This window comes from Gekko japonicus, unplaced genomic scaffold, assembly GCF_001447785.1.
Source record: "Gekko japonicus isolate JY-2015 unplaced genomic scaffold, Gekko_japonicus_V1.1 scaffold31, whole genome shotgun sequence".
NCBI lineage: Eukaryota > Metazoa > Chordata > Lepidosauria > Squamata > Gekkonidae > Gekko > Gekko japonicus.
In genome coordinates this window covers 518267-540932 of record NW_015161404.1, presented here as the reverse complement: position 1 = coordinate 540932, position 22666 = coordinate 518267, and the positions used below count along the sequence as shown (strand labels likewise).

Sequence of the window (22666 nt, the reverse complement as noted above, 5' to 3'; positions counted from 1 at the left end):
TTATTTGCATTGTTTAACAGAACTGCTGTTTTTCACCTGTAGCTATGTCCTAGCAAGTGAATGCAATTCTACATACAGTTACTCCAATTTAAGCCCACTTAAATCAACAGGCTTAGAGTGGAATGACTGCACAGGATCACATTGTTAACTAAATAGTATTACACAGCACTTTCAAACAACTTCCCAGTAAATTATAGCCTTAATTATGCGGGATGTCCATGATTTCAGCATATTTCAGTTTTATTCCTATCATGGAACACATGCTACATTGATTTTGCACAGGTAACTGCATATAATCCTGGCAGTAAAACCTACTGAAATCAATGTAAAATGGAAAACTCTGGTTTCGCTGCCTGTGGCAATGAAGCAAAAAATGGTATTAGCGATGACAAAACATTTGTTTTTTGAAAACTTTGAAACAACATTTGCAAACATATATAGCACTTAGCACATTTTTATGTCCAAGATCTGTGCTATGAATTTTAAACAGTTACAGTGCAATCCTAAACACAATTTAGAACAATGTAACTCTGCCTAGGACTGCATTGTAATTTATCTGTATACCCAAGCAATATAGTGAGCCAAGTGTCACCACCCTCCTGTAACAATTTGAAATGTAGAGAAGTGATAGATTAACACTCAGCTGTGTGGCTGCTATGAATAAATATCCAGTAGCTGTCCATGGGGTTAGAGGCTTCTCCATGGGATGTTTTTTAGTCATCTGCTTTACCATACATATTCAACAAGCAAGCCCCAAAGCCTCATGCATACAAATGTTCCAGTTCTTTTTAATAAGGGGAAGTGCTTTGAAGCATGGATAGTATTCCTTAGTGTGCTGTGGAGCATTCGCCTTCTTGTAGCTGAGAACAGGTAAACCTGCTTGTGCATGCAGCAGCACACAGACACTGGACTTTAGTGATCAATGAGAACCACACCCTGTGTGGGCAAATACAGTTCTCATTATCAGTAAGGAAGACTGCCCTTCCATCTAGTATAGCAAGCAAAAGGAAGCTCCATTCTTTTGCAGGACTCCATATTACAGAGAGTTTCTAAGTTGCACCATAGATTCTGAATGGGAATGCAAAATAGAAAACAGAAGTAAGAAATTCTGTACATTTGCAGAAGAGCTTATCTGTAAACAGTCATGATTAGGGATGGAAAGACCAAAAAAATGGAGGTTTGTGGAGGTTCATGGTTTCCACAGACCACGAACTTTCACAGACTTTTCTATTTTACAAACCTAGTCATGGTTCGTGAGGTCCATGATGGGTTGTGGGTTTTTTTGCAAAAGCCATTTAAAGGGAACACGCCCCTAGTCATGATCCATAAACAACTGCTATAGCCCTGTAACAGAAGCTACTGAATGGTACCTTATTTATGATGCTCTCAAAGGACTTCTGAAGTTTACTGTGAGTGGAAGAAAGCTTCCTGAAATCTCGATGTGCTTCTAAGATGGGAAGGACAATCTTGTAGACTTCATTTACAGTTTCCCACAGCCCTCCCTTGGAAAAAAGAAGAAAGATATTAAAAAGCCCCCCCCACTGGGAGCTTCTAACTAATTTTTTTAAAAATTGAAAAAATGCCTTACCTTTACCTGAGCTTGCTCGCGGGAAGGGCGGGGTATAAATTGAAGTAATAAATAAATAAATAAATAAATAAATAAATGTATTTATTTGAATAAATAAAAAGCCACTGGTGGCTTTCCCCCTGCCCTGCTGCTTTCCTGCATGAGAGTGATGGGCTCTGGGAAGGGGCGGGAAGACCAAACCCTTCAGTGCCCATTCAGAGCCAGCCACTCATGAGCCACTTCAAACCAGCCTGGGAGAATTTACGATCCACTCTTTAGTTTTCCAAGCCGAGTGGCTGTCTCTCCAAGCCGAGCAGGTGTCTCTGGCTCTGCCCGGGCCAGCAAATCTTCTCTGGCAGGCACAGGCAGGTGACATGCCAGCCAGCCAGTGAGCAGCCACCCTTTGCTGCTCCCACCACCAGATCAGCCGGAGTGGTGGCAGCACAGACTACAACTCCCAGGGATCATTGAGTCCTCGCTGCCACTGCCCTTGAGCCTGGCGCAGCTGGCCTAAACCCGAGGGTGCAGAGCTGCCTGCCCCTAGGCCGCTCACATGGCATGGCCATGCCATGCTGTCCCTGATCTGGCATCTGACATCGCTGGTGATACAAGTAGGAAAGTTTGGGGGAGACTGGGGTGGGGGTGTTGAAAATATGATAGGGGTCTCAGCCCCTAAATCCCCACCGCTGGCTACGGCCCTGCAAGCAGACCACATGTGTTTCAGTGTTTGCAGCACTTTGGCATCTTAGGACGAGCTCATTGCTTATTGTACATAACGAAGCAGATCTGCACGTTGCAAAAAATCTGCTTTACCAATGGCATGGTGTTGACTAGAGAAGGCCTAGACAAGAGACGTTTTCTATTCCTATTTAACTGTACTTAGATTAGGTTGAAACTACACATTACAAGTAAATTAAGTGTAAGAAAACTCAGATGGTTTATATCTGTGCTGAAAAGAGCACTGAGAGAGGGCAAGTTTCAGCTCACAAGTGGCAAGGTAGGAATGTCTAACATTTACCCCACCTCCTGATTTTTTTCTGCTACAGTTCTCCCCCTCCCCCACTGTTTACACCTCAATGGTTCTTACTGTTGCCAAGAAAGAAGCAGGCTATGGGGTGTGTGTGTGTGGATTATGTACACAATTGGATGGAATGTATAATTTGGCTCTACATTTGCTGTTCCTAATTAATTCTCCCCATCACCTTTCACAATTATACAAACTGCACTCTGTTGTAGTAAGGTGAGAAAGGGCACAAAGTGACTCAGGGAGCAACTGTTATGGTCTTGTAAGTCACTTCAAACAATGTGGAGAGGCAGAATTAAAATGCATTAAAAAATACAAAAAAATATACAAGCATAAATTGGCCCTCCAATTTTACTCACTGTGCTGAAAAGCTCTGCAGCTTGTTCTAGCAGTCCTACCAAACCATTCTCGGAGAAATACCTTCCGGAGCATATTCCATCTTCATCTGGAGACAGAACATCATCAGAAACAGCAGACTCCTCCAACACATTGGAAGAAATATTCTGAAAGAAAACAATGGCTAAGCTGAAACATTATTATTAAGCCATCGTGTGCATCCACATTTATTTGAAGAAGTGTGCATGCACACGAAGGTTTATACCCAGAATTAAACTTTGTTGCTTGTAGGGAGGATTAACGATATGGCACACCAATCTTGTGCCTGAAGAACTATGGACGGAGGTTCGTGACATTGTACAGGAGGCAGCAATCACCACCATCCCAAAGAAAAAGAAATGCAAGAAAGCAAAGTGGCTTTCTGATGAGGCTTTACAAATAGCAGAGGAAAGAAGGAAAGCGAAAGGCAAAGGCGAAAAGGAAAGATTTACCCAGCTGAATGCAGATTTCCAGAGAACAGCAAGGAGAGATAAGGAGGCCTTCCTGAATGAACAGTGCAAAGTAATAGAAGAAAACAATAGAATGGGAAGGACTAGAGATCTCTTCAAGAAAATTGGAGAAATCAAGGGAGCGTTCCATGCAAAGCTGGCCATGATAAAGGACAAAAACGGTAGGGACCTAACAGAAGCAGAAGAGATTAGGAAAAGATGGCAAGAATACACAGAAGAACTATACAAGAAAGACCTCGATGTCCTTGACAACCACGACGGTATAATCACTGACCTCGAGCCAGACATCCTGGAATGTGAAGTTAAATGGGCCTTAGAAAGCATTGCTAACAACAAAGCTAGTGGAGGTGATGGTATTCCAGCTGAGCTATTCAAAGTCTTAGAAGATGATGCTGTTAAAGTTCTGCACTCCATTTGCCAGCAAATTTGGAAAACGCAACAGTGGCCACAGGATTGGAAAAGGTCAGTATACATTCCAATCCCAAAGAAGGGCAATGCCAAGGAATGTTCAAACTATCGCACAATTGCACTCATATCACACGCTAGCAAGGTCATGCTCAAGATCCTACAAGCTAGGCTTCAACAGTACGTGGATAGAGAACTACCAGAAGTACAAGCTGGGTTTCGAAGAGGTAGAGGAACTAGAGATCAAATTGCCAACATTCGCTGGATTATGGAGAAAGCAAGAGAGTACCAGAAAAATATCTACTTCTGCTTCATTGACTATGCTAAAGCTTTTGACTGTGTGGATCACAACAAACTATGGCAGGTCCTTAAAGAGATGGGAGTACCAGACCACCTCACATGTCTCTTGAGAAACCTGTATAAGGGCCAAGAAGCGACAATTCGAACCGGATATGGAACAACTGATTGGTTCAGCATAGGAAAAGGAGTACGACAAGGATGTATATTGTCACCTTGCTTATTTAATATATATGCAGAGTACATCATGCGAAATGCTGGCCTGGATGAATCACAAGCGGGAATGAAGATTGCTGGGGAAAAGATCAACAACCTCAGATATGCAGACGATACCACTCTAATGGCAGAAAGTGAAGAGGACCTAAAGAGCCTCAGGGTAAAAGAGAAGAGCGCAAAAGTGGGCTTGAAGCTCAACATCAAAAAAACTAAGATCATGGCATCTGGCCCCATCACTCCTTGGCAAATAGAAGGGGAAGTCGTGGAAGTAGTGATGACAGACTTCACGTTCCTGGGATCCCAGATCACCTCAGACTGTGACAGCAGCCATGAAATTAAAAGACGCCTGCTCCTTGGGAGGAAAGCGATGGTGAACCTCAACAGCATGATAAAAAGTAGAGACATCACCCTGCCAACAAAAGTCCGCATGGTCAAAGCAATGGTATTCCCAGTAGTCATGTATGGCTGTGAGAGTTCCCAAAGGAAACAAAGCACATGTGGAAAGGGGGGGGGACCTGAAGCAATAGCAACAAATGAGTGACAAAAATGGCAGTGCGGACGTGTGTACAGTGACACTTAACGGCTACTACACATTCCTTCCATCCAAAGCAGATGAATAAAATCTACACAAAAACTTCCATCCTCCTCATCTAATTCAAGTTATGATTATATCTTGGTGACTTGCTTTATTTGAAACATTTATGTTTACCCTATTCTTCAGCTTTGGTCTTTAGCCTGTGGTTCACCAATTCTTGTTTGTCAAATCAACCACTAATCCTGGACCAGATTTTACTGATTTTTTTAAGTATTCAGGGATCAACTCTGGCAAAAATATCCAGTCCCTATAAACACAGCAAAATAGTAGCTGATCTAAGACAGTAACCTCTAAAGACATGTTTGTAAATAACTCTAATGTCCTCAGGGGGGAGGGGGGAGACTATCATAATTATTCCTGAGCAAACATGAGGCCTAAATTCTGTTTTAAAAGTGCTTTCATTAGTAAAGCTAAAAAAATTTTCAGGAATGTAAACACGAATATTTGTGCATTACTCATCTTCTATAAAACCTGTTATTGCTTAAGAGTCTGATTTGAAAACATGTACAGGCAACAGTGTTTTGATGCAACAAGCCAGTGCAAAATCTGAAATATTTCAAAACAGCTTTAGACATTTGCTATGCTTTTTACACAACTAGTAAGAAATACAGTACTCTTCCCATAGCCTGAAGCACCTCAAATTATGATAGGAAGCAACCCACACAGGGCTGAGTTAGGTAAGCTCAGTTGTAGGAGTGGGGATTAATTTGTCATATTTTGGCCTGGAAGATCTGCATTCAAATACCACCACAGCTGAAGGCTTGACGAAGCTGCTATTTCACAGCCTCAGGTCTCATTTGTAAACTGGAAACAATAATGTATTACGGGGTTCTTGTGAAGGAAAGCATAACAGCATCATTTCCAGAACTGCTACATGGTGCTACCTCTCTCTCTTCCTTCATGTCCCTCCTCTAAACCTGCCATTTTGAAGCTTTTAGCATAACTCCTAGCCCCTGTCCTCACCTCTGCACTTGTCCTAGGCTCCCCTTGTTTTAACTTGCCTCTCTTTTTCATCCCTTCTGATCTTCCTTGTCTCTCCTAGGATTGCCAGGCCCCGAGGAGCTTCCACAACCCTAAGCCTCATGGGGAGTGATCTCTTGATATCATAGTGAACAGCAGTACTAATGGTAGTGCTTCCAAACCCCACTAAGAAATGTAATTTATTATCTCTGTGAATGTGATTAGTTACATGGTTTTGAAGAAAAACGGGTATTTACCACACACACAAACATACACAGACAAACATGGAGATAAATTCCGTGTGCTAAAAGTAAAATGTCGTTATCAGTAAGAAGAAGAGTCTTGCTGAATCAGACCAGTGCTCTATCTAGTGCCAAGCTTGCCTTGTAGCTCCAAGTTACATGTGGAGCAGTTGTGACAAGCAGACATACACAAAAGTCACCAGGTGTGCAGGCCAGCTGACCGCCCTGAGATTTCAACATGCCATCCTGAGAATGTGTCCTAAAACGTCTCAAGGCCAAAGCCCGATACCTGGTAACCCTACATAATATAAGAGTTTTAAAGGTTTTAAATAATATAAAGAGTTTTTAAAAATAAGAGTTTTAAAATGCAGATTATTCGCTCTTTGTGACAGAAACCTGCATCTTCTATTTTGCTGTGTCACTCTGTAAAGTGCCATGTAATGCTGTTACACAATTAACTGAAAAGTAAAGTATAGAACAAATTGTAAGATAAAGTGCTACATATGTAGATACATAATAATGAGTTGAGGAAGGAGCTGATGGGAGGAGACATTCAGGCACGTTAGACCAAGGGTTGCCAGCTCCGGGTTGGGAAATTCCTGGAGATTTTGGGGGTGGAGCCTGGGGAGGGCAGGGTTTTGGGGGGGGTGCCTCAGTAGGGTATAATGCCATACTGTCCACCCTCTGAAGCTCCCATTTCCTCCATGGGAAACGGTCTCTGTGGCCTGGAGATTAAATATAATTCCAGGAGAGAGATAGGGAAGATAAGCTGTTTGAGATAAATGTATGTGCTAGGAAGATCCAGTTCTATCCCTTTGTTTCTTTTACTGTAGCTCAGTTAGTGTGTGAAGTCCCTCCACAGAGAGATCCCCAAGGTGGTTTTGCTTTGGTGGTGCAGTCCAAGCACTCCACTCTAACTACCCGCCATTCCCCCAGCACCTAGAACACAACTCTTTATCTAGGACTGTTCTAAAGTACTGTGCTTAAATGTTTTCATGGAGTCTTCTGAAGGAGGGTTCTCCAAGGACTTCATTTTACCTTTTCTTATGGATGTTCGGAACTGTTTGCAACCACTCTTCACTACTGTTTCAATACAATTTTTCTTGCATTTTCCCTGCCTCAAGTGATCCCAGACAACCAGGGATCTTGTAATGGATGTGTTTATATCACAGTGAAATGTAGTGAGTCAGGTGTGTGGTTACATGGCAATGTTCTCAAACAGGGCCGGCCCAAGGGGTTTGTGCGCCCTAGGCAAGGCTGCCTCGTGGAGCCCCCTTGGATGCCAACCTCCCGGTGGGGCCTGGAAACCTCCCAGCTGGCCGCCTGGGGGGTGAGAGAGCGCCTGTGAGGTAGGTGGGGCTCAGAGAGCTCTCCGGAGAGAGCCCGCAGGAGGAGGAGGGAGGAGGGGCCGGCAGGTAGGCCGGCAGGCGTGCGCTGCCCCCCCCAGCCTGGCCGGTCGCCTCCGCGCGCACTCCATACTCCGCCCCGCCCCACCCCGCCCAGCAGCCTGAAGAGGCAGAGAAGCGCCTGGCCGGCGGGCCGCGACAGCGGAGGCAGCGGCGGTAGCAGGAGTAGAACCCACAGCAGGAGGAGGGAGGAGAGGCAGGCAGGCGTGCGCTGCCCCCCCAGCCCGGCCGGTCGCCTCCGCGTGCACTCCGTACTCCTCCCCGCCCTGCCCGGCAGCCTGAAGAGGCGGAGAAGCGCCCGGCTAGCTGGCGGGCCGCGGCAGCGGAGGAGGAGGCGGTAGCAGGAGGAGAGCCCGCAGCAGGAGGAGGGAGAAGAGGCAGGCAGGCAGGAGTGCACCGCCCCCCCAACCTAGCTGGTCACCTCCGTGCGTGCTCCCTACTCCCTCCCGCCCAGCAGCCTGAAGAGGCGGAGAAGCACCCGACGGCTGGCGGGCCGTGGAGGAGGAGGAGGCGGTAGCAGGAGGAGAGAGGTAGCGATCGCCCAGTTAGGGCGGCGGTGGCGGGGCTTTTGGGGGGGCGCAGTTTGGCGCCCCTGAGGGCCGGCAAGCGCCTAGTTCACCTAGCGGGCGAGCCAGCCCTGTTCTCAGATAAATAAATGTCAAAGATAAATAAAACTTCATTACTGTGATCTGGTGAGAGGGAGGGAATTCACAATGCAACTGAGACAGCTTTGTTGCAGTTTGGCACAGTAAAACGAGGAGTGTCAGGGTCAAACTACAAGTAATGGAGGGCAGGGATCCATCCCATGGCTGACAATGTCATTTTAAAAGCATTTGTAATTCCAGATCAGGAGCACAGTGTGGTGGCTCTAGAAGCTCTTGTCCTACAACACCCCCCCCCATGCTTTTTCAAGTGCTGCAACAGCCATGGGGGGATCAGGGCCTCAGGGCAATTTTTACAGAACTGCAAATTCTTTTAAAATGGTGTTGGCGTTCACAGGATGGATCTGTGCCTTCTGTCACTTGAAGTGTGGCTATAACTGCCAAGAACTCCGCACCTTCCTGTAACTCCTTGCCTGAGATATCATGATATAAGCTTTGAGACTCTAGAGTTTGAGAGCAACACAAGGCTCCAAGCCAGATCATGGTACCTTTAAACTCTGTCCACTTTCTGCTGAGGAGCTGGATATCAGGGCCAGCTCTCAGATATTACTTTGTCTTTGCTCTGCAGTTGGAACAAGCTGGGTGCTGTCCCTTCGAGCTGGCCAACCTCTGCTGGACACCTGTATCTGATCAGAGATTCTGGCCACGTTCTCACTGAGATGGTAAATTGCCCATGACCATGTCAAACCAGCTGGTGGGAACTTACATGGCTGGATACTCCTCCACACACACAAAAACCTTGCACATAGGTTCTGGTCTAGTCTTCTCCCTGACATCTTAGTTTTTTCAGTATCATGTGCAGTGCATGTTTTGTATGAAGGAACAATCATTGAGTCTCCACCTGCTGTCCTAAGTACTGCATGCCAGGTACAGGTTTATCACCTTTGATAGAATAAGGCCTCTGTCTCTTTTCCCTTACTATCCCCTTTTTCTGCTCCTGTTATTGAGTGTTAAATTTCATCAGCTTAGACAATCTTCAGTGTCTTTGCCCAGTACCTGTGGGACCAAAATGGTCCAAACATGACATTATCAAACATGACTTTAACCATAAGGACTCTACATGAAGCGCAGAATCCACTCTTACCTGAAAGTTGACACTGCCCACTGGAAGGTAGCTGTGATCCTCTAGCATGCTGAGATATTCTGCAACTAGTGCGGCAGCATGAACTAGACACATAGCAGCCTCTGTATAACACTTTTTCTTGGCATGCTTTTCTGCCATATTCTGGAGCCAGGTCAGCCTTAAGTCTGGTGATGTTTGATATCCTTTGGCAATTCTAACAATGGAGCATGATAAAATGTATATTAAATTTGCTTTAGACTAAATAGAAAGCTCCTCTTCTATAGGTTTGCCACTAAAATTTGCCATTGAATTCTTACAGGAGAAATTGTGAATTTGGACATGGCAGATGTCTGACAAAACAAATATTCTTAAAACAAGTGTAAGACTCTTGGTGCATCAAATTGTTTAACTGCATTCAAATGTAACTACCAAAACAGGTATTTATTTGCCTTTTAGCCCCTTCTGCCCAACACTGGATTTTAAAACGTATTCTGAAAATCTTTTCAAAGCAGTTAAAATTTTTGTCTCCCTGCTAAGTACCATGGTTAAATTCTTAAAGTTTGAACAGTGCTCCTACAGAAACTACAGGATTGATTAGAGAAAATAATTAATTCAAAGCAACAGCACTAATTCACATTATTCTTTGCAACTCATTATCAGGACAGATCACCACTGACTCCTACCCCATTCACATATTAGAAGGTTTGTTTGGCAACTGAAGGCCTGTCTGCTAGTGAGAAAATCAATTAAATAATGAGAGAGCAAGTCTCAGGTCTACCATCTGTCTCCTTTACAAAAGGGATCATATAATATCACAGCCACACTGTACTGTATCTATATGCAGGATGTTTCTGACTCTATGATTCTGTATCCAGACTGAAAGTGAGACAGGGGAGGAGGAGAGCTCATTAAGTCAAAGAGATCTCTGGATATAGATGCGGTAAAGATGTATGCACTTAAAACCTTGAGATTCACTCCCATTGTTAGCATTCAAACCTTCATACTAGCTATACCACAGACGTAAACTAGTTAAATAAACGTTAAATCTTAGGGTTCCCTGGGAACAACAGCATGCTCAAATTACAAATTCTAGGATTCATTGTGGGAAATCATAATATATAAACTATAATTTTTAAATTGATCTAAATTTGAGTTTTATAGCATCTGCCATAGGAAACTAATCACACAGAAAACATTTTGTTTAAAACAGATTTAAACCTCAGCACCCCAGCACTTTCTGGCTAAGTTGCAAAGAGAATACTAGAGACTCCCACCTGTACATAAGATCCATGAGCATCTCTGGATCTTCCTGGAACTCTCGCATTTTCACTGTGTCAGACAATATGCTGTTCAAATTACTCAGTTGTTCTTCCACCTAATAAAAATAAACCAAAAAATTCCAAATTTGTCATGTGTACTGCTCTTCCATCCATTAAAATGAACAGAAAACTCCTGAAGGACAACAAAAACTGATCTAAGTAGTTAACAATTATGTTTATACATCATGTCTGTTGGGGAACTGTGCATGCAGTTGCTTGATTAACATGTTTCTCAATTTACAGATGTGGATGTACGGCAATATGGCTTCTGGACAGTTTGTCATAATTAGGAATATTTTGGAGGGGTGATTATGTAATGTACTACTGGCTGAGATGCTGCAAGTAAAATGGACAGAATTATTACCCTTGAGGTTCCAAGCTCATTACAAACAAAGTTGCTATGGAGCAAAGCTGGGCTTTAGTGTCACTTTCTGGCAGAGCTTCAGTGCCAGCCATTCCTCAAACATAGTCATGTTGGCAAATAATACAGCACAGTATTATTTTGCAGTAAGCTGGGGGACGATACACTTTCCCCCCCAGATCATCCTGCAGTTGAGTGTGATTTTCTTTTTCTCCGTTTTTTTCCTCCCTAATAGAAGAGCTAATGTCACAAGAAAAAGGGGAAAGCCCCGATTTCTTCTATGAATGTCCTCAAATGTAGCTTGTGGAGAAACAAGTTATCTAACAAGAAGAACAAATGCTGTTTGTAAAACTTTCAGGGTATACGTTATTGTTATCTTTGTTTTGTTTATACATAGAAGTTCCCTAAGGGGATAGCAGGAATGTTTATAAATGTTACAACATATTTTCAACTGGTGAAACAAGTGACTGTTGTTAAGGGAAGGTTAAAAGATCACTAAAGAAGACCTTTCAAGCTCAAAATAGATGTTCACTTAGCAGAGATGCTTTGATGGGTCCACTAAAGTCTGGAATTCCAGAACCAAACAGGCTTGACCAAGTGTCGGAAGTTAACTGGGCAGAACCTTCCTGAAAGAGTATATAAGGGGCAGTTGAGTGAGACAGGGACCAGGTAGCAGAGAAGGGACAGGAGAGTGGTTGGAAGGCAGAAGATCTTCAGCAAGAAGTAGTGATGAAAGATACCCGCTGAAGCCTTCCAAGAGCTGGGTGAGACAGAGGCCGAAGGCAAGAACGATTTGCCATTAAGGAGAAGGCAGGAGAAAGAGCACAGAGAGCCTAGCACAGTTTGGCTATCTGGCTGGTGTGCCAACCATCTAACGCACCAGCAGATACCCTACTTGGCCTGTTGGAAGCTGTATCAGGCTGGGCGTTGGAGTACCCCAGGCTGTTGGTCCTGGGAGATTTCAACATCCCTGGTGATGATACGATGTCCTCTCAGGCCAGGAACCTAGTGTTGTCCATGGAGGCACTGGGACTCTCCAAATGTGTATCTACTCCCACGCATCAAGCAGGCCACATGCTGGACTTGATTTTTGGGATGGGGATAAATGTGGATCTGGAAACTGCAGAGGCAATGCCATGGTCAGATCACTTTACCCTGAAGGTCCGGCTGAGCATGCTGAACCCCTTCTGTTTAGGTGGCAAGCGCATTTATGCTCACCCGCAGAGCCTAATGGACCCTAATCAGCTTCAGGACGTTCTGCGGGATCCGATGCCCCTGGCAGTTTGTTAGATGTGCTGGTGGAGGACATCAACAAGATCACCCCCCAACACCCTCTCTACCCTTGGGTCAAACTAGCTCTGTGGTATACCCCGAAGCTACAGAGGATGAAATGAGAGCTGAGACAGCCAGAGTGAGGGTGGTGGTGTACTGGTGATGAAGCAGCAAGAAAATTCTACAGGAGATTTATGAAAGCCTATGAGATGACAGTGAAGGCCACAAAGAAAAAATTCTATGCAGTCTCCATTGTGTCTGCGAGCTCTTGCCTGATCCAACTGTTTAGGACTATTGGGTCAGTGACTACATGGCCACAAGGCAAACAAAACATTTGCCTGAGGAAGTGTGCTTGCACACAAAAGCCTATACCTTGAATAAAACATTGTTGGTCTTAAAGGTGCCATTGGAAACAAACTTTATTCTGCTACTTCAGACCAACACGGCTACCCACCTGAAAACAGTAGGGAATTGGCTATTGGATGTGAGGAATTTGCGAGCTATTTTGCAGACAAAGTCATGTCACTCTGCCAGGACCTCCCAACCACAATTGATACAGTAAAGGAACTGGAAGACCTTGCCCGTCTTCAGGTCCACTTTTGGACCATTTCAGCTGACTCTCCCAGGAGGATGTTGACAGGATCCTGGCAGCTGTGACACCTACCACTTGCCACCTTGACCTGTGCCCATCCTGGCTGGTCAAGGCCTGTGGGGATGGTGTCCGGGCCCCACTGGAAGAGATTATCAACTTGTCCCTTTTGTCTGGGACTTTCCCAGAGAGACTGAACGAAGCTGTGGTACACCCACTCTTTAAAAAACCATCACTGGTCCCTGTGGTCCTATCCAACTACTGCCCAGTTTTGAACTTGCCATTCCTAGGCAAGGTAGTTCAGAGAGCAGTGGCTGAGCAGCTTCAGACTTTCCTGGATGACACATTCATCCTGGATCCATTCCAGCCCAGTTTCTGCCCACGGGACAGAAACAGTGCTGGTTGCCCTCATAGATGACCTCCAGAGACCATGGATCAGGGCAGGTCAGCGCTGCTGTTGCTTCTTGACCTAACAGCAGCATTCAACCTGGTCGATTATGATCTGATGACCCACCACCTCGCCAACGTAGGAATAAGGGGGACTGCCTTACAATGGTTTTCCTCCTTTCTCCATGTTCAAGGACAGAAAGTGGTGCTCAGTGAGATGGTCTCCCTGCGATACCCACTGGAATGTGGAGTGTTGCAGGGGGCAATCCTCTTGCCAATGTTGTTCAATATCTACAAGCACCCCCTTGCCCAGTTGGTATGGAGGTATAGGCTAAGTTGTCATCAGTATGCTGATGACACCCAGCTCTATCTGTTGATGGAGCCCCAGATAATTTGGACACGGCTTTGGAGGCCGTGGCTGGGTGGTTACAGCAGAGCCAGCTGAAACTTAATCCAACAAAGATGGAGGTCCTGTGCCTGAGTCGGTGGGGTAGGTTCGAGAATCAGGCTCCTGGCCCTGGACAGGGCACCACTGGGGCTCGTGCCAAGGGTGAAGAGCCTAGGGGTGACCTTGGACACCTCGCTTTCTATGGAGGCCCGGGTCACCACTGTTGCCAGGTCTGCCTTTTATAATCTTTGGCAAACCAGGCAACTGGTTTCTTATCTCTCCTCCTGGGACTTGGCTACAGTGACCCATGCAATGGGCACTTCCAGGTTAATTACTGTAACTTGCTTTATGTAGGCTAACTCTTGAATTTGATTCAGAAACTTGAACTAGTGCAAAATGATGTGGTGCGCCTGCTGATCACGACGTCTATGCGTGTGCAGATTCAACCAGTGCTATGCAAATAGCACTGGCTACCAATTTAGTACTGGATCCATTTCAAAGTGATGGCATTGACCTTTAAAGCCCTATGCAGCCAGGGACCTACATATCTAAGAGACTGCCTCTCCCCATATATCCCTCAGAGAGCCTTGTACTCTGCTGATCAACATCTGTTGGTTGTCCCCTTTTCCACCCTGGCCCCTGCCTGGTGGAGCTTGCTCCCACTTGGGATCAGGGCCCTGTGAGACTTATTACAGTTTCACAGGGCCTGTAAAGTGGAGGTGGCGGACACCCAACTATATGGCCTCCCTGGCTGAACAGTGCCCATGTAAAGAGCTGTTACTATCGCTTCTGTTGTGACTCTTTGTTCTGTCATTTATTTAGCATTGCTAGAAGCATATAAATTAGTGTACAGTTTTGCCATCTTTTAAATGGTTTTAAGCAATTTACTGTGATAATTTGTTTTAATGGTTCTGTAAGTTCTCTTGTTGTCACCCGCCCTGAGCCCGCATGCGGGGAGGGCTGGATATAAATCCGACAAATAAAATAAAATAAAAATAGGAAGCTAGAAGATCTGTGGCTGAGTCTGCCTGACAAGATGGGGAGAGTGCCTTAGCAGGACCAGAGGGAAGACTGCAAACGGTCTGCGGCAGTCCTCCACCAGGACCAACAGGAAGCTGCCAGGTCAATGAGGACATTCTCCATCAGCAAGCTGGCTCAGGTAGAGAAGTAGGGGAAATGTGGTTGTTTTACTTTAAAAGGAAGCCTCATCTTGGCAACAGGCCTTTACCGAGGGACAGAGTGGAATAAGCATTTGGTCTGCAGTTGTTTAAAAATAAATATTTCCCCCTATTATTTCCAGGGGACTTGACCAACACCTAAATGAGGCTTGCTAACCTTTAGGATCTTATCAGGTCATCCTGCAGACTTTTTTTGTGAATGTACAATCTTTAGGTTTTGTCTGATAATTTCTTATCTTCTTCAATATATAATTTGTGAACAGACTCTAAAGCACCAGTAACAACAGGTCTTACCTGTACAGGGAACAGAGTCTGCTGCATGTCTGTATCTTCCTCTGCATATGCCAAAATGGTTCGCAAAGATTTTCTGAGATATTCCTCATTGAAATCTGATGCTTTACCAACCAGGGAAGCCAGTGACATTGTCACTTGCATTTTCACTCTTGCAAAATTCTTTGATAAAACAGAGAAGGTGATCCTCAGATGATACAAGTCAAATGCATTTTCCATTAGCAGAGGCTTCTGCATTTATGGGATTTAAACCCCCAGTCTTTTCCAACCTTCTGAAGGAGAGTTTGTTATAACCACCCATGGAGTCCACAGTCTGAAATCCCATACATACTTACTTGAGAGTCAATCTCATTGAAATAAGCATAGATAGAATTGGGCTGTACAACAGTTACTTCCCTTTTGCACTATAAAATAGCTTGTTCAGCATTAAAAATCCTTGAAATCCCAAGTAAGCCAGTCTAAGTTTTCCAAAGAAACAGCAGTATGAACAATGCATAAACTTATACATAATAATAATTTTAAAATGAAATTATACTACTCAGTGTGACATCCTCTCAAATAATCAATCAATCAAACAAATCCAGTTAGAAGTGCAGTTACTTTCCACTTCCCATTTTATTCTAATTATTAATTTCAAATTAAATAAACCCTTGATGTTTTGCACACAAAGTGGTTTAAATTAATGTTATGGCTGTGTAATCTGAGACTGAGAATTACAAATTCTATACATCTAGGGCAAAAATAACTGACCAGTCATATCTTTTAGTATACCTGATCTGGAGCTCCTCAGATTCTTTTAAACAATGTAAGAGAGTATAGCAAGACAACTTCCAGATGGAGAGAAAGAATTGCTACAAGGGTGGAGCAATTACATCAGGCTGAAAGGCCTTGACGAATTGCAGTACTAGAAAGACAACTTCTAGTTTGACAGGAAAACAAAGAAAACAGAAACACGGGCTGTGCAGCCAAAGTTTGAAACTGGTACAAATGGGGATATCTTACACTGGTGGAGCTGAAACTGTATCTCATGAGGAGATAAAGGGTGGCACAAGCTTGAATCCGAGTGGTGTCTATGCTACTACTGCAGTGCTGCAGGACTCTCTGGCAGATATCAGAACACTGCTCCACTTCCTCTTCAAACAGCAAGTCTCCAAACTAAAAGAGAACAGGGAAAAAATATTGTAACATGGGCTCTAAAGGGTCAAACAACACGTGATGCTTAAGTTCCAAGATTTAGAACTCCAGATATGTTATTTAGCTCTAAAAAGCAACAACACAGCTCCCAATATGGATAAAAAATGCTTCTCCCACTACTCATCATACTTCATTTCTATGAACCTGTGCACCCATTCTGCCCTTTGATTGCATCTTCTCTTGTTATATTTTTGCCAGCTCTTTTTGGAGTTCATCTGCGAAACGCCTTGCACATACCTATGGTGTGTGTTGAATGACAGCATCATAAAGGGCAATGGTAAGACATTTGATCCAGCAGACACATTTTAACTGCAGCTGATTGTTTCAAAAAGTAAATTGCTTGAATTGGAAAACAGACTATACACACAACACAAAACAAGACCTTAATTATGAATTTCACAACTTCTCCTGGTACTGCTGTATAATTACACTTCCCAGTAAAGCTACATTTCATGCAATGTAGGAATTCACTTGGAAAGGGCATCCACATCATCTCCATATACACACAATATGCACAGAATATTTATGGCTCCTTCAGTGGCTGATTTCTTCTTGACAATTAGAACTTTTTAATAGTGAAACAACATTGCTTTTTGGGACAGTAACTTTTTTTAATCGGGTCCCTCTCCAACACCTGTATTAGATGACAAACAACAGTCTGTTTGGCGCTTATGTAAAGAAGCTATTATATAAAATGTCTCCTGGTTTCTAATCTGGTTTGTTGCTTCATTAGCATTCGGCCAAATCAGGCAAAATGCTAGGGATTCTGTGTATAGAAACTGCCAAGTGTTTGTGTGTGTTAACAGCAAGTATAAAGGGCACTGGTACAGCTTGGAGTAACAGGGGGATGGGGTGTAAGCCTTTTTCTCTGTGCCATTTTCCTGGTCTGAAATGCTCTGTGTCGCTAGTTGTCTATTGGGACAAAATATAGGTTCTAACAAGGATCTGCTTCATGATCTATGTTGTGACCTCTCTGTTTGACCCAACACTGGAAACAGCAGCTCCATGGTGCCCATTCAGGTATGGAACAGGGTATGGGAGAAAATACTTAAAATCCTCCCTCCCCCTCCATCGTGGTCCTGATGTGAATCAAGGGTTCATATGCCTGCTATTATTTTTTTTTAAATGCTCCATACATGGAACTCCCAGGATCTTGCCTGGTTGGCCCTTAAGAAGAGTTCAGATTCTGTTGCAAGTTGACAGATCTTTCTAGTTTGTTTTATTTTGAATGTTAAAGAAATCTAAGAAATAATCCATAAGTCTTATCTCTTCTTGTATTCACTGTCAGCAACATTTTCAATTTTTTGAAACTAAACTCTCCACTCAATTAATTATCATCTGTGCCTGAACAATTCTATGCAAATGGTCATTTCGATGGCTACAGCCCATGGATGACAACACAGCATCCTGGGAACGGGAGCAGGTCTGAGTTCTAGTAATATGCCCTTAAGAAACAAACCTAATAAAAATAAAGCAAGGTAAGAATGTATGATAAAATGAGGAACACAACATGGTCCGAAAGCATATGATAACAGCAATCTTGCAAAACCCAAAAGCAGTTCTGAGAGACCATCCAGGATCCACAAGTATAGCATCATGACTTTCAAAAGGGAACAGTAGCATAGAACGAATAATTCATAACTAAAGAAGTAGTTTACCTTGACAATTAATGTTCGGAGAAAAGCAAAACAGTGAGTCAAGAATGTTGTACTCTGATCACAGCTCAGAGAATTTACTAGGACCTTCAACAAGCCTCCCAAGAGGTTATCTCTGCAGTCCACAGCTGAACTTGCCTGCATCAGATAATAGCGACATTGTTAAGGACTTTGAAGACAACCCCAAAAACCAGATTTTATCCATAAATGTCATGCCATCACTAGCCTTGATGCAATGTCACAGCTTCATATAATGGTGGTGGCGAAAAGTGCCATCAAGTTGCAGCCGACCACATAGGGATTTCAAGCCAAGAGACATTCAGAGGTGGTATGCTATTGCCTGCCTCTTTCTAGCGACTCTGGACTTTGTTGTACGAACTAGGGTCACCCCCCCGCTTAACTTCCAAGATCTGACAAGATAAGGCTAGCCTGCGACATCCAGGTCAGGGCTTCACATAATAGAAAGTGGAAACAGGAGGAAGGGCATACAGCCAGAAGGAGAAGTTTGTAAAAAATCAAGTGAGTATTCAGGTAATGGTGAGAAGTTGTGAATGGCAGACAGAACTGAGTTCTTCAATTGAAATTTAAAAAGTTGACTAAGGAATAGCCTAGCACTGATTGAATGCTTGGCACTGCAACAGCACACAAGGCACCAAAGACGCAAACATTTATAGACAGAAAACCAAAAAATGTATAAATTGATCCAGACATGGAGGCATAGAATGTGTTAAAATCGCAAATGACACTACCCACAATACTTAGTGTGCCTGTGACATGATTGCATCCATATTCCATGCTGCAATCACAAACAATAGGTACACTAATTGTGAAGAAGAAATACACCTTTGCTAGTAAAACAAAACAGACCTACAGAACATTGTGCTTGGAAAATGTGCTACTCCTACACCACCAGTGAAAAATATTGGGAAAATATTTGGACTTTGCACAATAAGTAACAACTGTGCATTTATTACACTTAAAACTGTTCACCTGTGAAGACCCTCACTAGACAATCCAAACTTTAAATTAGAGTGCAGAAAAGGATGACCAAATGTTGAAATCCCACTGAGAGAGGTCAACCTGTATCTGAACTCTGCCTAGGAAAACCTAAGTGGAGATGATTTACTTATGCAAGCCCACACCTGGGGTCAGAGCTGGTATGTCTAGATAACATCTCAGTGAGAATTAGGCCAACTGATAGAACCAAGCCTTCTAATCTAGCAGGCTACTGTCTGCCAAACAAACCTGATACAACTTGGTATAGTCTTAAGGCACTGCTCCCAGATGAACAGTTTTGCAGGTGATCAATGTGCTCTCTCTCAGAATGCCAAATGTCTACAATCTCCATGCTGATTTCTGCCATTTCTGATGTCCAAGCAGGGTCAACAGGTGGCACAGCAACTTTCTTTCTCAAAGCATGTTGGCTGTTCAAAGTTTCCACACTACTTAATAGTTCACTACTGGAAATACTTTCATCTCTATTTGGTGTTAATGTGGCTGCTGAAAGCAAAATATGGAACACCACCTGTACACGAAAACCATTAATCAGAAGGCCATTTCAACTTATTTGTGTGGTGCTGTTCTCTGCCACATCACAGAGCTACACTGAAAATAACAACAATGGCTTTGAAGGATGAGAACCGAGGCACAGCCTGATTCTTAAGCACTAAATAAGATTTGTACTAATATAATTGTTTGGGATTAATTACCCTAAACAGCAAACTGAAAGGCTAGGGCTCTTATTTACTTCTATCACCAATAAAAGGATAGCAGTAAGTATATAACAAGGGAACAATTTACCATTGTTCTCTGAACATGTGAACATTTAAGTTGCGAGCCAGTAGCTAGGGCCAGCAAGATTCAAATCACTACGCATCATGAAGCTCACTGGATGACTGATGGAGGATGATGTGCTGGGTCGCTCAGCAGTTCCAAATGAATCTCACTGTATGACAGACAGTATGGTGCAGTGGTTAGAGTGTCAGACCAGGATCTGGGAGATCCAGGTCTGAATCCCCACTCTCCCATGGAAGCTGGTTGGGTGACCTTGGGCCAGTCACATACTCTCAGCCTAACCTCCTTCACAGGGTTGCTGTGAGGATAAAATGAGAGCAAGGGGAATGGTGGTTTTAAACAGCTTTGGGGAGAAAAGTGGGTTATAGATGAATTAAATGAAAAATTAAAATAAATAAATGACTTTTAGCCAATCATATTATCATAGTTTCAGCCAGTTGTTGTGAGGATAAAATGAGATAAGCACCATGTCCCAAGGCCTGAGTTCGCTGGAGGAACTCTAGGATATAGATGTAAGAAACACACATTTTGGGGAAAGCTGAACATTTTTCTTTCCAAAAATATAAATCTGTCACAATGTAAACATTTTTGCAATGCAATCAAAAGACAGAGACAAATCCAACTTTTCTTCATTTCCATAGCAACTAGCATGTAGCAATTTCTAACCTGGATGATGTTCTCTTGCATATCCAGGATGATCAAATTAGCTTCTGTGGCCAGGTTCCCACTAAGTAGTGTTTCTTGATCAATCTCAGCTTTTGTCCTAGGAAATAACCAAGCACCCATATATGAGTTAATCAAGCTCCTTTTGCTTACAGAGCCAAGTAGCCACCTTGAGAACTGGAACACACGTTTAGGCTCAAACTGCAACGTGGGAACCAATTTTAATTTCCTTTCATAAATATCCATCTTTCTCCTCCTCTCTTTGGCTCAGTTCAGATCTACCCTGAACCATGTTAAAGAAGCTTCACTATAGTTTGATATGACATCTGACTTGAGAAGCCTTGATTTGTGAATAAAAAAAATGGCATGGAGTGAATTTGTGAAGTATGGTTTGGTTTGGTGCAGTAAGTGCCAGGTCTCCACTTCTGGAGGCCCCTGAATAATAGAAATAGAAATGCTGAACAGATGGAACACTGAAGCATACCAGCAGCCATATGATCTGTGTGTTTGGAACTTCTAACCCTTGTTTGGGTTCTAAATTATGATTAACACAAATCCTGGTTTAGTGCAAGGCCTGAATGGAGCTGGAGTATTACTAGGTAGCAGGGGTCATTTCGTAGAAAAAGAGCTAGGGGAACTCATTAGCATAACTCATTAGCATATGCCACACCCCCTGACATCAGGGGCCCGGCGGTGGACCTGCAAGGCTGGCGGGAGTGCGAGGAAGCCCCGCCAAGGCCCTCCCTGGCCCCAGGCAGGCAGGGGTGGGGAGAGGCGGGGAGGAAACAATTTACCCTCCTTCTTCTCCTGCCTCCTCCTGGCTGAATGAGGGCTGAATGAGGGCTGGAAGCGGGGCGGCCGGAAGCAGGGGGCGGGGCTTCATCGTGTGCCCCGCCCCCTGCACCTCACCCGGGGGAACTGCGATCCCCTGCGTTCCCCCCCGAAATGACCTCTGCTAGGTAGGCAATTGTTCACATCTTAGCAAGCATGTATACAGCTCACAGCAAAACAAACAAACAAAACAACTTCACTAACAAACTCACTCTTTTGAGACTTGTTCAGATCTCACAACAATATTTTAAAAATCTGCACTTGCTCATAAGACTGAAGGGGTTTTCCTTCCATTTTTCACACAACCCACACTGATTAAAATGTCAGATCTATGTAGCAGGGTGTGTAGCAGCGAAACTCCTGATAAGGGCAGACAATCTGGTTCTGTAAATGGTCCCTGTTCCCATAAAAAGGGCTTGTGTAGCACAGAAATTACAAAGTCAATGGAAGCTTTTCAGGTTTCAATTAAGGTTTACTGGGGGGTTTTAAAATTACTTTTAAAATGGCCATCTTTTGAAAATGGAATTGCCACCTTTCCTAGCCATTGTATCTTTGTATGTGTTCATTCATTTATACAAACACACATTTGCAATAGATCCCTGATTAGCACCAATGATAAATTAAAATAAAGGAATTAAAAATCATGAAAGTAATATCGGTCTTGCAGAACCATCTGTACATAGTTGTAAACAGTGTTCCCTCTAAGCTGAGTTAGAGTGAGCTAGCTCACAGTTTTTTATCCTCCAGCTCACACATTCTTGTCTGAGCTCAGGAAGGATGGCTCACCACTTTAATGCTAGTAGCTCACAAAGTAGAATTTTTGCTCACAAGACTCCAAAGCTTAGAGGGAACATGTAAAAAACATTGATTTGTGATGGTTTATGAATTTAAACCAAAAATAAATTGCACTGAACTAGACTTGCAGCTTCACTGAACATCTACGGACGCAGGTGTCTGCCTCACTTTGCGCTGTGTTACTAAAATCAATGTACACACATGGAAAACACTCATGCCACATAAACTCTGACTCCATCCTTGGGGCCAATAACATACTTCAACCACTTTGCCATGAGAAAAACTCAGCCCAGTTTGGCTCACTCCAACATTCTTACTGTGCCAATCATGAACTGGACAGAACTTCCCAAGATGGCTAAGACAGAGCATTCACAGTGAGGTAGTTGCCACACCCATAGAGTGTGCCACTGAATGCAAATAGCTTAATGTGCATAGCAAGTTAAAGTTGCCATCCTCACGGAATCTGGCCTGCATGAAACTAGCTCCAAACTGGACTGAGTCCCCTTGCTGCTGCTGGGCATGTGGCAACCTCCATTTTGCAGTTTCTCACTGCTTAAGCAAAGGAGGAGGGCAAGCAGTTCCCCTATGTTCCTCGGGACTGAGGGAATGGAAGACTTCTCATCTTATCCAGCAGCACGAGATCAGAGGAGGGGCTTTGCAGGAATGC

General features: G+C 43.7%; 1 protein-coding gene across 1 annotated transcript in view; it reads right to left on the bottom strand.

Annotated features, from left to right (window-relative positions):
- DOCK8 (dedicator of cytokinesis 8) overlaps positions 1 to 22666 on the bottom strand; it is a 126981-nt gene that overhangs the window by 7524 nt on the left and 96791 nt on the right. The window contains exons 33-40 of the mRNA XM_015425945.1: positions 20377 to 20473; positions 17920 to 18054; positions 16070 to 16222; positions 15071 to 15229; positions 10557 to 10657; positions 9304 to 9496; positions 2951 to 3094; positions 1371 to 1502 (exon numbers count right to left, since the gene is read on the bottom strand). Of these exons, the coding sequence (XP_015281431.1) occupies positions 1371 to 1502; positions 2951 to 3094; positions 9304 to 9496; positions 10557 to 10657; positions 15071 to 15229; positions 16070 to 16222; positions 17920 to 18054; positions 20377 to 20473 (1114 nt within the window). The remainder of the gene's footprint in view (positions 1 to 1370; positions 1503 to 2950; positions 3095 to 9303; positions 9497 to 10556; positions 10658 to 15070; positions 15230 to 16069; positions 16223 to 17919; positions 18055 to 20376; positions 20474 to 22666) is intronic.